Source organism: Rhagoletis zephyria, unplaced genomic scaffold (genome assembly GCF_001687245.7).
Source record: "Rhagoletis zephyria isolate East Lansing unplaced genomic scaffold, Rhagoletis_zephyria_1.1 Rzeph_scaffold_00579, whole genome shotgun sequence".
Taxonomy (NCBI): domain Eukaryota; kingdom Metazoa; phylum Arthropoda; class Insecta; order Diptera; family Tephritidae; genus Rhagoletis; species Rhagoletis zephyria.
Window position 1 is genome coordinate 72,574 of NW_016157663.1, and position 17,416 is coordinate 89,989.

At 34.7% G+C, this 17,416-nt stretch overlaps 1 protein-coding gene across 1 annotated transcript in view; it reads right to left on the reverse strand.

Moving 5' to 3' along the window:
* Positions 1-17,416, reverse strand: part of LOC108360477 (tyrosine-protein phosphatase Lar-like) — a gene marked incomplete at its 3' end in the record, with an annotated part of 113,605 nt that overhangs the window by 64,985 nt on the left and 31,204 nt on the right. The window contains exon 4 of the mRNA XM_017612756.1: positions 12,482-12,661. Within this exon, the coding sequence (XP_017468245.1) occupies positions 12,482-12,581 (100 nt within the window). The remainder of the gene's footprint in view (positions 1-12,481; positions 12,662-17,416) is intronic.

Genomic DNA, 17,416 nt, shown 5'->3' on the forward strand with positions numbered 1-17,416 from the left:
AACAAATTCTATGGGACTGAGAAATATTATTTTCTACTTTTTAGTCCATTTATAAAAGCGTTGTATATTAAAAAGTTTTTTTTATATTATTTATTTATATCGAGGCTAAGTGCATTGTTCGATGGGGTGATATCATTGCCAAACATGATAGTACTTTGTTTGCCATCAATAAACACTAACTTGACGGAGTTACAGTATTCCACACTGATGCGAGCCTCAAAAGCTTTGAATAATATTTGCGAGTATGGCTTTTAGTTTTTACCGCTCAGGTAGGTGGCAGGCCTATAGAAAATATTTCTTAATCAATAATTTTTCAAATACTTTTCGTTCGACACCTATATTATAATACATACTTTATCTTATTAACTTAATTGAATTAAATTTTCGAAATTGGTGGCAACTCGACTCAAAAATATTTTCAGTAGTAAGCCTTCTTAAACCTTTTTAATTTGATACCCATATTGCAATATTTAATTTATCTTATCAATTTTATTTAATTAAATTTTGAAACAGGTGGCAACCCCCCTCAAAAATATTTTCACCTGTAAGTCGTAATCTCTTTCTTTTGCCACCCATATTGCAATATCTAATTTATGTAATTAATTTACTTTTATTGAAATTTTTAAACAGGTGGCAACTCTCTATTTTTTCTGGTTTTAACCATCCGGATATTATAAAACACAAACCAAAAAAATAAAAATATTCAAATCGGTGAAGCTGTTTTCGAGTCTTAGCGAGGCTAACGGACAGCAATTCATTTTTATATCTTCTTTTAAAAATGCGCAGGCTCGAAATTGACTTTAGAGCTATGGTCTGCAGGAATTTTTTTCTTAGAATTTTATGAAGAATCCGAATATGCTAGGAACAATGTCGAAAAAAATCGATCCATACAAATTGACCCGCCCTAGTATACACATACATAAACAGTATATTTTAGCCTATGTGTGTATGCTCAATTCATTCTTATATTTACTTAAACAATATGGAAGTGAAATGGCAATGCCGACACAAATGACTAAAATAATGACAACAACAGAGGAGTAACGCTGAAAATGAAGTACAATGTTGATGACAGCGACCCTGAGCAGCGTTACAGACAAATAAAGAAACAACAATAATCGCGTGAATAATATTTATGTATGTATAAGATAGGCAGCGACCCACAACAACAAGAAGGTAAGGAAGGTATTAGATTAACAAGTTGTATAGATTGTTTGCACGATGTCTGGTTGCGTGGTCATTAGAAGAGCAAATATTGACATTTCAAATACATGAAAACGAATGGATAGTCGTCGACAACAACATACTCAGCTGTCTCACCAACAAACACGCAGACAGCAGGCCAAATATCATATCATACACCTATGTACATACAACTATCGAATAAGTAAAAGCGAATTGAATTGAATGGGCTGTGTTAAGTCGATCCAAGCTGCACCAATGTTGAGCTGGAGACGAGTTGAAAAGGATGAAAAGTAGTGATGGTGGCAGTAGAGCCATTGGCAATAACAGCAACAACAAATCACATTATGTAACAAACGACAAATAACAAACGACAAATAACAAACGATAATGTTAACGATAATGACGATAACGGCGGTTTTTGCTAGCTCTATATACGAGCGCTGTTATGTAGGAAACGAATGGCTCCAGTGACAGAGTGACAATGATCGCCAGCTGATATGGCAGTCGTAGTCGTACATATATGTACATATATATATGTACACTCATACCAAACAATACACTCTCATTAAAAGTCGCTAGCGGGCAGGTGTTGTATGTTGGATGGCCATTAGTTTGTAGAGCACTTCGGCTGCGTTACACTGCACTCACTCTATAGCCATTGGCGTTAATGCACCACAAGGTAAACATGCCTCAATTGCAAATATTGTTGACACAAAATGCTTGCGGGGTGGCAAAGCATGACAAGATATGCTGAAGTATCACTAGACGCACGAGATGCAAGTATCTACACATACATATGTAAATATGTATATGCACATAGTGAAAAGTTAACGAATGAAGATGTAACCGCAACAACTGACAATAGCATATTAGCAAAATCGACTGTCATATGAGTTGTTAGCAATGCAACAATGATGTAAGTAAACAAAAAGCAACTAAACTAACCAACCAACCAACAAACAAGCAGGCTAGCAAACAAACTGCAACACAATAATAAACCTACTTATCAATAGACTCAACTAAGCAGTGGTGGCGCGCGGCGTCAGTAAACATACCATCAGCTCAACAATGCCTCGACAATGGGGGGCTGGGGCGGAAGGGAGTGAATACTTAAAAGTGTTGTTGTTGTTGTTGTTGTTGCGCTTTGCTGTTGAGTGCTAACGGGTGATTTTTTTGAGGTTAGGATTTTCATGCATTAGTATTTGACAGATCACGTGGGATTTCAGACATGGTGTCAAAGAGAAAGATGCTCAGTATGCTTTGACATTTCATCATGAATAGACTTACTAACGAGCAACGCTTGCAAATCATTGAATTTTATTACCAAAATCAGTGTTCGGTTCGAAATGTGTTTCGCAAACCCAATTGCTGCGAACGGCGACGAATCGACATTTCACGGTCTTCAGCAACACTCTCAGAAACAGACGCAATATTCTCTTCTGTACGCACTGTACGCATTCGTGTGGTTGGTTTAATGTCCAATAAAGTAAACTGAGTGCGAAACTTGGTCACAATCGCATTAATTGTTTGCTCACTTGGTCGATTATGTAGACCATAAATCGGACGTAAAGCGAACCGAACACTGATTTTGGTAATAAAATTCAATGATTTGCAAGCGTTGCTCGTTAGTAAGTCTATTCATGATGAAATGTCAAAGCATACTGAGCATCTTTCTCTTTGACACCATGTCTGAAATCCCACGTGATCTGTCAAATACTAATGCATGAAAATCCTAACCTCAAAAAAATCACCCGTTAGAAGTGGTCAAGTTGTTAAGTAAACAAGGATTACAATGAAAGTGCTTTGCTAAGGATTAGTAAAGGACTAAAAGCGGCTGCAAGAAGTCAGGATGATAAGCAATAGTTAGGAAGAAAGGAAAGGAAATGGAAATTGAAAGTTAAGTGTCTGAGTGCTTGGGGGAAAATTAAAAAAAAATGAATAGTTGCTATGATAATGAAATAAAGGGTTATATGTAGGCATTTCTAAAACTTCGTTTCTATTACATTCTCAAATGAAAAACAAAACACTTCAGACTTACTGGTTGGATCTCTGCGTTAACAGTCATAGCGGTTATGTACAAGAATATAAGAATAAAAAAAATTGCACCAACAACGAAATTCTGGCTGAGATAGATGCAAGTCTTTTGCAAGAAAATTGAAAGACCGTAGGCAAGACTAAGATAGTTAGAAGATTTTTGTTTTTTCTGGCACGAAAGTCTTACAAAAATTGTTGAATAAAAATTAAATAAGTAAAAAAAAATTAATTTAAACGGTTTCATTGGAAAAAAGATGTGAATTATGTACTGAAAGCTAAAAAATAATTAGGTATGTACAGCTACGGTCAAAATAATAGCACCAAAATTCAAAATGATATTGTTTCGAACTATAACAGAAACTACATAAGAATATAGAATCGTGGAAAATTTTCTAGTATGCAGATTTGTAGCCACATCAAGTTAAGAGCAATAAAGTTTGAATTTCAAGTAGCTAAAAATTACCCTGGATTTTTTAGATGTTTTTTTGCCGAGGGTGTTGAGCATTTTTTCCGTGTAACGCACCAACAAAATTTATTTGTTCGATTTTATTTTTGAAAGCCTGATTATGGCAACTTAATTTAACTTAACGGAACTTAGAACTTAAAACATCAAAATGAAATAGATTTTGACGTGGCATTAAGCTACGTTAAGTTTCGGCTGTTCAATTATAATCAACATCCATATAGGAGAATTTTTAGTGAGCGCCTGTAAGTTAGGTTAAGTTGCCACAATTATAATATTCGTCTGATCAATTTCCTAGAGCGCAGGGGAGAGTGGTATGATGCGTGGTACCATTTTTTTTTAGCATGTATTTTATTATTTGCTACCATTTTGTTCCCACGAACAATGGACATTATGACAATCGACGCCCCAGAGGTCCAATAGAGGGGAAAGGCTCTTGTACAACAAGATGTTCCTAAGAATTGAGAGGAAAATGCTAACGACATATACTTTTTATCCACCCTAATGCTGCACAGTCCTCGGCGTGCTTTAGCCTGTTCCCTTAACTTGGGTGGTGTTTCGCTAACGACGTATTTTTTTAGCCACCCTAACGCCATACAATCCTCGACAAAATACGAAATATAGACTTGAGTGGCAGATATTCTTAGTTTTGTTAGATGCCTAGTTTTCAGTTTAAAGAAATTAACAATCTGAACTCTATGATCCGCCATCTACTGTATTCTAATTGTAAAATCTTTCCACTTAACACCGATTACCCATATTAACAGGAGTGAACAAATTATGAAATCCGATATTTTGTACTGGCGACTATCTTGGATTTGGAATTTTCAACGGTGTGCTGTATTTCACTAGTCAAACCCGTTCATTTGATACCCATATTGAGGGGTGCTAAAAAACTAAGTAATCCGTGGTGTGTGGTGGCGGCCATTTTGGATTTGAAACTTTTTCACGTTCACTGTCTTCTGCTAGTGAGGCCTTTTTCATTTAATACCCATACTAAGAGCGTTGTAAAAAAATGTGTAATCGGCCATTTTGTGGTGGCGGCCGTCTTGGATTAAGAAGTTTCATTATGTGACTGGAAAAAAATGTAATCCGTAATTTTGTGACGGCGGCCATCTTGGATTTTGGAGCGTTTTCCTTCTGTACTGTCTTTTGCTAGACAAGTTCTTCCATTTGATACCCATATTAAATAAGGGCGTTGTAAAAAATTTTGTTGGTCGCCATTTTGTGGCGGCGGCTATCTTGGAATTATAGTGAAAGGTGTGTACCAAATTTCAGATCAGTATGTTAAAAGGAAGGGGATGCAATTTCAATTACTAGATTTGACCCAAAAAACAAAAAGGCAAGCTCAATAAAACCTATTAAAAAGCTCACTTGCCAACTTTCATCGTGGAAAGCTCTTTGGAAAGCACTTGTTCAAGTTCCAAATGGATGAATGAATTTTGCTTGCGTTGCTCCTACAACGGTTGGACCGAGTGAGCAAAGGAGTGGCATTCGAGAGATCCGAGGTTTCGAACAGCGTTGCCGCTTTGGTAATTTTTAACCAAAATTGGTAATTTTTTTCTTTATTTGTCAAGTTTGGTAATTTTGTAGTTTATTTTTCAATTTGGTAATTTTTTTCCATTCGGTCTTACATGTCAAATAGGTCAATATTGGTTCTGATTCTTCATAAATACGTATATTCTCGGGACTTCACCCTGTCTATGTGTGAGTCGAAAGCTTCCCTTCAAGTGTTGAATTTTTGATATATTTTCTTGTCACTTGTTTCCATACAGTGGTCGGAAAAATTATAGCCGCACCATATTTTGACAAGATTTAACATATTATTTTTTTTTGTTATTTAATTATGGTTATTTTTTATAAAAATATTATTCTTTCTTTGAACTCAAACAAATTCAAACTTCAAACTTTTATTTAAATATTTAAAAAAAAATTCAACAAACTTTCGTAAAAATTTAGGTTAGTGGAGCATTGATGGCCGGAAAAGCTTGGTATCTTCGGATATATATATGTACATACATATTGAGCCCTAACTGCCAAAATCACGTGAGTGACATTTTTTCAAAATTTTCTTTTTGATGCAGAAAGGCATCTAGATGCTCTAAGAATATTTCTGCATCAAAAGGAAGATTTTTAAAAAATGTCGCCTACGTTATTTTGGCGGTTAGTGCTCGATATGTATGTTTGTACAGTTCTGCACATAAAATATGTTTGGCAATTTTGGTAAAAAATAAAAAAAATTTGTGGCAACACTGCTTTCGAATGCTCGTGCACCAAATGGCTGAAGAACGGAGGCTTGATTAAAGGTTCATAACCGACGCAATGTCGCGCGAATAATAAAAACTTGATTGAATTACAAAATGCATACTTTTCCATACTGAGTTCCTAACTGCACATTAATTTAGTGCTTAGAGAACCAACGCCTAAAAATACGCAATTCCACGAGCTATTAACTTAAACTTAAATTTTTTTGTTTTACAATTTATTTCAATTAACGCTCCAAAAAAAATTTATAATTCCGATTTTTAGTGCTTTTTCCGACAACACATTAAAAATTTGTACAAACTTTTTCTTTGTGTAACATGCACGCCTAAAAGTATGCAACCCTTTTTAAATAGTATGCGATGAATGCATAATAAATGAAGGCCAGAGCTGAAAGTGGTCTTCCAGTGGCAAACACCAACAGACGGAAGCAGCTGCAGATTCTATTTAAGAATTGAGTATGTGTCTAGCACTCGTTACCTTTCATAGAGCAAGTTTGCGATGCCGTAAAATATGCTACACAAATTTTTGCTACAACATACTACCAACTTGCATATGTTTGTGTATATTTTAAATAGTTTACTTATAAGTATGTACACATAGCCACATACCTCATACATACGTACATACATAATTCACGTAATGGACAAAATTCATTAAAAATTCCTATCATGTTTTTTATTCAATTAGCCCCTTACGGTATTTTGTTGGTCCGTTAAGATTATGACCATAACATTGGCATGCGGAAAATTTACGATTTCTAGGTATTTGTGCAAGCGACCACAGCTGTTTGAATGAAGTAAAAGTATGCAGTATACTTTTAGGAGCAGCGCGCAAAAGCAATAACAACAATAACGAAGCGTACGCATACGCTGTAAAAATTTGTTTGCTATGTACGTGAATGGTGCCATATTTGCTGAGTCTGTACAAAAGTATGTAGCTGGTTAGGTTAATTAATACAACATGATTGGGTCGAGTCAATATTGTTATGGCAAAAGCAAGCAAAGTGAAATCCGGCTATGGCGCCACTAAGTAGGCAAGAGGATGGGGTAGCCAAAAAATAATAATATTTTTTTTTTTGTTTGGTGGTATGCTTGCAAATATGTAAAGTGAAGTGCTAAAGTAGATGGAAAAAATGTTAATTTTCGTACAACGCGAAAAGCAAAAGTGGTTTTTGTAATTAAATTATGGTTTTATGGCTTTAATTGTAAGGGGGGCAGCGAAAAGGTGCGAGCGCTGATCGGCAAGTAGGGAATTTGAATGTGATTTTTTTTCGCTTCGTAGAAGTACTTAGTATAATTATGTAGAAGTAGAAGGTTTGGGATTAACTATGAAATGTTGAGCGTAAGAATTGGATGGAAAAAGTTTGCTCTTTGCTAAGGAAATGATGAAATAAATTTCTTAGATAAATGACTCAAAGTATGCAATATCTCGATTTTATTCCTTTACTTACAAATTTCAGGAGAAATTAGTTTTTTTTTTTTTATATGGGCCAAAGCCTCCGAGATTATTAACGCAGCAATTCTAAAAATGTGACTCAGGACAATATGGCATATTTGTGGAAAACTTCTCAATCAATTTTTGAAATTTCGGGAAAACTGTGTTTACGTTCGGGCTACGGATCAGCTGAAAAGGTAACGGTGCCGATTTTCATGCCGACCTACGATAGGTTCTCGAACGCCAAGAACAGGTTTAAATCAGAGGTTCCCAAACCTGTTTTTTTTGTGCACCACTTTTAAAAATTTACTGATTTTGGTGCTGCTATATTCCTACCATATGCTCAATATTTAAAATTTCCACCAGAGGGCGTGACAGTGAAAATGTTCATATACCTATTTTCGCAATTTGGCAAACTCCACACTGATTTTAGCTCCAAATTTGCTTCGAATTACATGCAAAATCCTATAGCAACGGGCATAGTAAACAAATTTACCCGCCCTAGTGTACATAATTTTTTTCATTTAAAAATGTGTCTACATTCAAGAAGATTCTCCACTTCAATAAGTTGCTTTTGAACTTTAAAGTATAGCTACTTCTAAATACAAATCAACTTATGTTTTGTAAATGAATGCAACATTAAATACCAACACCCAAAAATATGCAATAAAAATGATAGCCTTTAAATTTACTTTCGAAAAATATGCAATACTTGTTTACCTTTTTGAAGGCAGTAAATACAATCAGTCCTTTCAACGCATTTTACCTGTAAATACTACAAAATCTTTCAGCCAACTAGTCAACTTATTATAACTTTACTTCTGCTTGGCATGCAGACAAGTTTAATCCGCAAATAATTAGCTACTCAAAGTCCGCTCGGTAACTGTAAAAGAGAGGGAAAGAGTGATATTTGTTATTACCTGCGCCAAAGACTTGCACAGACAGCTCTCGTCTAATAAAAATATTATCTTTACCATGGAAATATGCGCAACTAACTGTAGTTAACGAAATTGTAAAGATGTAGTAGAAAGTAAATAGTGTGCCGGTGACTGTTAAGGGGTTAAGGTGTGGCAGAAAGTCTGAAATTTATAATTAACTACACCCTAGGGACTCACGTGTTGACACTTGCAAAAGCTATGCCGAGTTTGAGTTGCAACTGAGGATGGAGTGTGAAGCCAAAGAAGCCCACATAAAACTAGTAGCAGCAATTTAAAAGTGTTGAGGAGAGTAGCTTGCAAAGAAAAAATAAAACTTTGACGTGTTGGCTTGTTATGTTATAAAAATATTAGTCTCTGGTTGTTAAAGGCAGTTGGTCACTTGTTAATCTTCGAAGCAGTTTGTGCTTTGGACTTCTCCAACTTGTTTATTGCAATAATAAGTAAATATATTTAACAAGTTGTCACTAGTCGCATAACAAAGTTAGTAGCCTATAAGTATGCTTTGCTTAATGAAAAACACTTGCCAGCTCGAATGTAATTGAATTAACGAAGTAAAGATAAACTTTATCAAATTTATAATTGAATTTTATGTTTTAATTTGGAGCAATGAAATAATTTTTTGCAACAGAGGTTCGCAATGGACTCTCAATACAGCTTAAATAAGTAAATCTTGATTTTTTGCGTTTAGAAAGTTCCACCCAAATGTTTGTACTACAATTTGCTCTACGCCAAGATGAGGATGATCCGCCGAAGAATAGTTCAAAGATAGTCTGCAGAAGGTAATTCCCCTCTTGCTCGGTGATACTAAGTAGCACGAGCGAAAATTTGTTAGCCAATCCATGCGCTACACAGTTTTCGGCAACGTCATTGTGGCCTGGCACTGATATTTGTCTGATGCGACCGAAATGTGAATCAGGCGCCCTCTGACTGACTTTGAGCGCTTTGTGGGTAAGCCGAAAGGTGATGAGTGCCACTTGGCCATGCGAGTATATTTGTAACTCTCTTATTGCCGTCATACATTTGCGTAGCTTATCGACATCTGCGTTAATGGCAACTAAATACATCTGCCAGGAAAACATTGCATTGCATCAATGCACTCATAACTTGAGTGATGTGAGTAGGGAAAGAGCTGATTGGCGCCAGTCTTGATACTCAGTGAAACCTGTTATTAAGGATGAAGTCGAAGCTTCCAAAAAGTTGTTTAGCAAACTCCTACTTCAGTCAAAAATGCATCCATGCTCTTAAATCTGACCTTAGTGCCTCCTGCAGCAACTTTAACCGCAAACATATTTAGCACGACTTAAGGATCTATAGTCGGGGAGGGGGCGCCAATGTGACCAAATGATTCTAATAAGAGCGAATAATTGCATTCGCTTTAGCTGCCTAGCTAACGTAGACTTGTCTAATTTCTTCACAAGAGAGCTTCAAAGAAATCTCAGGAAGCGATGTATTATATACCCAGAAAATAATTGTAAGGACCAGACTAATTTAATTTTAAACATATTTCGTAGTAAAGTAGTACGAGTTTCGGCTTACCTGGACGGCGTCCATGCTTGTCGCGGGAGAACTATCTCTGCAATTAATTTTAAATATTCATACAATTGTAGCGCTGCAAGGATAAGTACGATCCAGCCGTAGAGACGCCAGATTCGAACACGCAAGTGTTCTGGGAATTCAACCGAATAATCTACGACCACTAGACTATACTATTCCTCTACTCTGTTTAGATAAAAAATTCTCCAAAAGGTTCCAGAGAGCAAGGAATGGAAAGGTGCCAGAGTTAAAGACTCAGGGTCGATGGTTCAAAGCTAAACGAAAAAGTAGGCAGCGTAGTTCACATCATTGAACTCACACTAAACCTTAGACTTTACTTACTGGATCACTTTAGCGTTTTAAGGGAGAGCGTAGCGCCGTAGCTTCCGCTCTTCTAGAACGGCCTAGCAATATCTTTAAATCCCATAGAAACTCCCGTTAAAGCAGCAATAGAATACAGAAATATTCTCAACCTGCAGGCATCTCCGTGCTCCTTGGCTATTGCATGGGTGCCTGTGCACAGGAATATTCTTAGCAACCGCAAGCCCGATGAGTTGGCTAAGAAAGCGACGCAAATATCTATAGTCAACTCTGCTTAAGACGGGGGCATACCTTTAAGCTACTGTGAACTCAAAAAGACTGAAGAATCCACCTGTTGGGATAGCAGGCAAATTTGGCAAAAATTTTGTTGTAAGTCGATCAAAAGCTCTTCCCCGCTACTTCGCTCTTCTGATGGATTTATAGCCGCGGTAATAACCCGACACTGAGGGCCGCTGTGGTGTAGTGGCTAGAAGAAAAGTGGTCTCTTCACCACTCGTGGTGAAAAGCTATTTCGAAATAAAGCACTTGTATACCATTTAGCTCGTGCCGCTCCAACAGTTGCAATGGCCGAGTGCGCAAATCACAGGCGTGCCATTTTGAGATCAGCGTGCGAGTCCTTAGGGAGCGACATTTTTATTTACATCTTTTTTTCTTTTCTTAATCCAATTTTCTTTTAACTTTTAGATTTTATTCTTTTAAAATAAAATTAAAGTTTTTTATTTCATAAATTTTTTAGAAAGTTATTTTATTTATTTTGTTTATTTTTAAATTTATTTATTTTTTAACCCTCAATTTAATTTTTTTAATGTTTAGTTATTGTTTCAAAAAAAAAAATACTTTTTTATTTTATTTCATTTTTAGGAAGTTATTTTTTTTTTCCTTTTTTAAATTATATTGTTTTCTTTTCGGTTTAGTTATCTCTAAATTTTTAGATCTTAAAAACAAATTGTTTCTAAATTTAGTTGAATTTTTAGGAACTTATTTGATTTTTTTTTGTTTTTAAAATAAATATGTTATTCTTTCGAAAATTTCATTTTCTTATAGTTTTTAAATGTTACTGTTTTAAAATAAAAAATATTTTTTTTATTAAATTTAATTTCTAGGATATTATTTAATTTAATTTTATTTTTTAATTAAAAGTTCTTTTGATTCGCAGATTTAGTTTTACAAAATAAAAATATTTATTTTTAAATTTTATTTAACTTTTGATTATAATATTCTTCGTTTTTTTCTTTTCCTCATTTAATTTTTAGATTTCACTGTATTAAGAAAAAAATTATGATTTCATTTAATTTTTAAAAATATAGTTTATTTATTTTTGCTTTGTATCCATTTTGTTTTTTTTTCATTTCTTAATAAAATTGTCTTTTGTTTTATATTTTTTTTTTAATTTAATTTAATTTTTGAAAAACTTTTTGCTTAAAGGCGAACAGCATAACGCTAAGAGCTCCTGGTTAGTAAATCTTTCAATAAGTCTTTAGAAAGACAGTTAGAGCTTTCAAGATAGTTGCCAGAATTGACAATTGGAATAGTAAGGAGTTTCACTTCAGTCGCGCGTGTGCTTTAATTTCTAGGGCAAGGAAGGAAATAATTGACTTCTTCCAGCTATATTACAATGGGGCTTTTCAGCCTACGTGTACCTGCGTGCTCGTGCACGGTAGCAGCCACCTTAGAATAACTTAACCTTACCTACATAAGGGTGGTGCAAGAATTTATTGTCCCGACAAAGCGAGGGTTATCCGATTTAGCACTCACGCATTCAGCTTCTTTCTTCCTACATAGATTCCAATTAAAATTGCTCTTAGTCTGCGATTTAAGGGTTGTAACTCAAGTAAGACATGACGACTAGTAGTTTTTATTATTTTAGCCGCAATCTACTGGAAAAGTATGCATTAACTCTTTTAAAAAATGCCACTTTACTACATTTTAACTACCTTGAATTTAATTACGGTCGTGAAAGACGACTGTATAAATGAAGAGAATGGCTGAAAATAAAAGACTGAAAAAAAAAACGTTATATATCAAAGTCATGCATATGCGCGCCTGTAAATATGCCATAACCATATGCAAAACTAAGAGTAGCATAAAAAACGGCTTTATAATAAAAAAAAAAAATGAAATCCGGCAGGCGTTGGTAGTTAAAATATGACGACCGGGGTGCGCACGGCGGCATCAAAAATTTGCTAATACAAACAAACACATACCACGCTCAACTATGTATGTATGTATGTGTGTACATCTGAATAAGCATATTTGCATGTATTCGCGCATTTATAAAAGTTTATACCCTCAACCCCTCTGTACTCACCATCTTTTATCGAATAGCGTGGATTGCTCATATCGACCTTTGTCTGATTCTTAATCCAGTAGATTGTGGGTGTTGGATTACCAATGGCTTTGCATTGCATTACCGCCGTATGACCGACTTCGATTACCCGTGTGCTGGGACCCTGAGTTATAACCGGAAAACCGGGTGGCGTTTTATCACCTGCAAGTAGAAAATATGAAAATGAAGAAGACAGAAATACCATGAATGAAAGTACATTTATGAATAAAATAAGCATATGTATGAAAGCAAGAGCACCGCGAAACGTACGTATGGGAATGTGCTGCAAAAAATGCGTTGAAATATTTTACGCTAAAATATGTTATTGGTTAAGCTGTATGGACTTAAACATAAGCTGTAAAGATCTGCAAAAGTGAATGCATTAAAATGTAAGGCTTACACACTTTTTCTGCATATACACGCAAATACACACGCACACATGGCATGACAGACGCACTCAACCAACAACGAAATATATACATATGTATCTACTTTAGGGTGCCTCCCCAACCATTTGCGGTACTCCCACCGAAACTATGCAACTTAATATATTTTGAGACTTCCGCTTAAAAGTGAAAATACTTTCAAAAATAGTTTTTTTTTATACAAAAAATTACGTTAAACGATTTTTTTTTTGCCAAAGAATAATCAAAATCGAAAAAATTAGTAAAACATTTTTTTTTTGCAAAATGTCACCACAGATTGTAGAAGAGTTAAAAAAGAATTTTATTAAATTAGTTTAAATATTAAGTAATTAAATTAATTTAATTAAAAAAATAAATTTTAAAAACTTATTTAATTTTAAAAACGTTAATCCAAATATTTTTACGAAATATTTAGCAAAACTCTCAAAATATAGCCAATTTTATAACTACGTGGAAAAAATATGTAGTACCGACTTTTTTTTATGTATATGTATTGGTGCATCCTAATACATTTAATTTAATTATTAAATTTTATGACTTCTGCCAAAATATTTCGGAAATTTCCTTCAAAAATCGACTTTTTTTGTTCATAAAATTAGTTAATTTAAAAAAACCCTCAAAATCAAAAATTTAGTTAGACATTTTTTGTTCCAAAAAATCCCCACAGATGCTGGAAGAAAAATATTTTTAAAATCTTATTTAATTTATAAAAAAAACCCAATTTTCGGAACTATTTTCAGATAGGTACAGCTCACGTTAATCCAAATATTTTTACGAAATATTTCGCAGAAGTGTTAAAATATAATAAATTTTATAACTCGGTTGGAAAAAGAGTACAGGTTTTTTTTCGTTACGATGGTGTTGCACCCTAATATACTTAGGTATGTATGCACATTTGTATTTATGTGTGTAACGCTAAAAGCTATGCCATTAAACCTCTTTGTGTGCAAAGCACAAGAAAGAGGTGAAAAGCCAGCAAATATGCAACTGTAAAAATGTAAAAATGTACTGCGGGTATGCAAAAGGCAAACGACGCAAACGAATACAACAAACCAAACCAAACCAAAAAAATAAAAAACAATAAAAAAAGCGCATGAATTCCCTGCATTCGAATATGACTTTCACGCTATGCGGTGGTAGGGGGGTAATTAAATGAATTTCACGCTCGCATAATGGCTGTATTTTACCGCACCCTCACTCGCTCATACTACATATCCTCCTTTGTGCATTGTGCTCCTCCGCTCATGCCACACTTCCTTCGTGCTTTGTATGGGCGCGCTTGTCCGGCAACATATGCGGCAACATATTCGCGCGTTTGTAGTCGTAATCGCTTTTGTCTGTGTTGATGTGGTAGAATGCGAAAAAAAAAAATATTTAGCAACGGAAAACGGAGGTAATTGTCATAGTCGGTGTCGGGTTTTTTTAAATATTATTTTGCGTATGAATGCACTTTTTTCGCACATGAATATTTATATTCCATTTGGAATTTTTTTTTTGTTTTTGGAAAAGGAATGTTTTAATTCTTTCCCCAGTTTTTTTTTTTTTTAATTCTATTTAAAACTTTCAGGAATGGTATTGGAATGTTCAGCTGCTATTGTTTAATCAAAACTTTTAGAAGCTTTTAGCTATAACCGGAAACTGCGTCATATGTATGTATGTATGTATGTATGTATGAGGAGAAGATATCGTCAACCTTATGCCAGAAGCATGAATGTGCAAATTTACCAATTTTGAGTTATTGGGTTGAATTGATTAATCTTTGGATGTTCTATGTTATACCAAAACCCAGAAAAACTTTCAAACTTGATATCCCAAAATTTTAATTTTTACACATTCATGTTTCTGGCATGCAGACGCGATATGTATGCATGTATGATGTCATGAGGTCGAGAGTAGCCTATCGAAAATTTTGCAAGAATGTGTGTATATGTCTTAAATGTAAAGATGTGAAAAGTATCGATATATATGTAAGTGCAAGGAAGATCTTAGATTTGTTGTACTTGTAGACATTCTCTCATGGTCTCATCTGTATATGTATGGGTCAATCAAAGTCGAATCGACCATTTTTAATTTGGACGAATTTTGGCTAAAGGCCAGTGTATGCAGCTCTAAAGAAAAGCCAAAACTCCATACAAAATGACGTACAATAAATGGCTATGAAATTTTCTTGTGTAAAATTTCTTTAAGGCAGTACACAGTTCTTAAGAAATTTGCTGTACTTTCTACTTTGGTTTTCTAAAGTTTTTTTTTTGTTAAAAAAGAGCACAAGGCCGCCGTACAGTCATGGTTTGGCACCTCATGGTTTTTTTTGTTCCCTTAGATCAAGTATGTACATATATATCCGCGGATAAATATTTTCACCGCCTGAAGGAGCTGTTAATTTTGAAAATAACATAAGTAATTTCCTGTTCTAGTGCTTAAATGGTTGGTTACTTCTAATAGATATAGGTAAATTATCACTGAAGTCAAACGGCATGAAAAGACTTGTGTCACTTTCAAAATAAACGGCCTAACTCATGCTGAAGAATATACTGAATACCAATAAGATCACTCTTACCAACAAAATGTATCTTCTTTTCTTAGGTATTCTGTTAGTGATCCTCGTATTAACTGGGTATCAAATATTACGCATACGCTATGTAGAGCATGATATGCAGGCACTTACACCTACCTACGTTCCATACAAAAAAACATCTGCTCTCGTATTGTAACAGAGCAATTGTGCCTTAAGCCGAGGCCACGCAATGAGCGGCTGAGCGACACTGCACAGAAATGCCGTTCAGCCGCTCAGAAATGACGCTCATTGCGTGGCCACTTCAATAGTATTTCATATGTTTTAATTTTAAGCCGCGCGCCGCGCGCCGCTTTGCCGCTCATTCCGTGGCCTCGGCCCAAGAAGTCTTTTGTAAGATAATTGATTTACAGTAAAACGGCGTTTCCACGACAACCGAATCACGTGGTTCGCTCTCTCAATTATGAACGGCGAATCAACCGGTTTACACGACACATTCGTGATTCACTTTGCATCTCTGCTTCTTGTTCTTTGCTTGTGTTTATTGTGCATTTCAACGGGGGGAAAAAATTTGTAGTGGTTAATTTGCTAAATCCATAGTTTTAACGAATCTATCTATTTTTTCAATGTTTGTGCTGGTGGGGATGTGTGTGTGATCTATGTGTTTTGACAGCCGTTATCGATAAAATTTAGAGAAGACAACGATTTGTTCTTGATTCGCAGGTTGACTGGATCTGAATCACCTACGAATGAAGTGATTCGCTCTCAAAATTTTGTATGGCGAATTACGTGATTCGGTTCTTAATTGGGGCGCCAATCACGAATGAGAGAGCGAATTACGAATGGGAGAGCGAATCACTTGCCGTGGAAACATCGTTTAAGTCAAATAACTAGTTTGAAAGATTTTGTTTCTTCTGGCACTAAAGTCATACATAAAAAGCTCCTCAGCCAACTTTCCCGGTGCAAAGTAGAATGCTGCATCGTAGTCAGCTGAAAAATAGAATGAATATCCAAAAATTCTTTTTCTACCGTTACTTTCTGTGGAAATTTGTCTCGCATAAAAATCATGTTTTGCTTTGTTCAATTTGCAGCGAAGTTGAATTCAGTCGATGAAGTGAAGTACAAGAGTGAGAAGCTACAATTTTAAGCTTAATATATATATGAATGTATGTATGTACATACCGATTTTTAAGAAAATCTAAATACCTAAATACATACATACATATGTTTGTTTAAAAGCTGATTTATAAAAATTTGATTTAATTTTAATCTTTTGAGACATTTTCTGATTTCAATTTATTATAAATAAGTATGTACTTATCTAGGCATTCTACATTAGTTTCTCTGTAAGGCATTCTTTGTTCGCTTCTCTAGATTCTGTTTATCCATGCGTTCTCCCTTCGTTTGAAGGTAATGCTGCGGGTAAGGGCTTACCTCCAATGATATGCCCATGTTAAAATAAGGCCTTCTTGAAGCGAGAGGGTCAGCGATTCCCACCGCCTAGCTCGTTTCCACTTTCGTTTCTGTGGTAATCGTTTTTTTTTTTGCTGGGAACGATCGCAATGGCCGATTGGCAATGAACTGACGAGCCATTCGGGAGAGACGAGGTTCGAATCCTCGGACAGCGGAATATTTATTATTTTGTTGATAAAATTTAATTTTTTATAATTAAAGTTTCCTTTAAATTTTATCGTTTTAAAAAGCAAAATATTTAGAACAGATATCTATTTAAATATCTTTTAATGTTTATAAAATTATTTTATTAATTTCTTCTTTTTAATTAAATTTTTTGTTTTAAAAAGATAACTTTTTTTTTAAATTTCAGTCAATTATTAGACACTTGTATTTTTTCCTCTCTTTTTAAATTAAATTTTTTCTTTTCTTAGACTTCATTACTTTAAAAAGAAACATATTTTTTATTTTATTTACTTTTAAGGAACTTATTCCATTTTTTCTTCATTAAATATATATTTTTTTAAT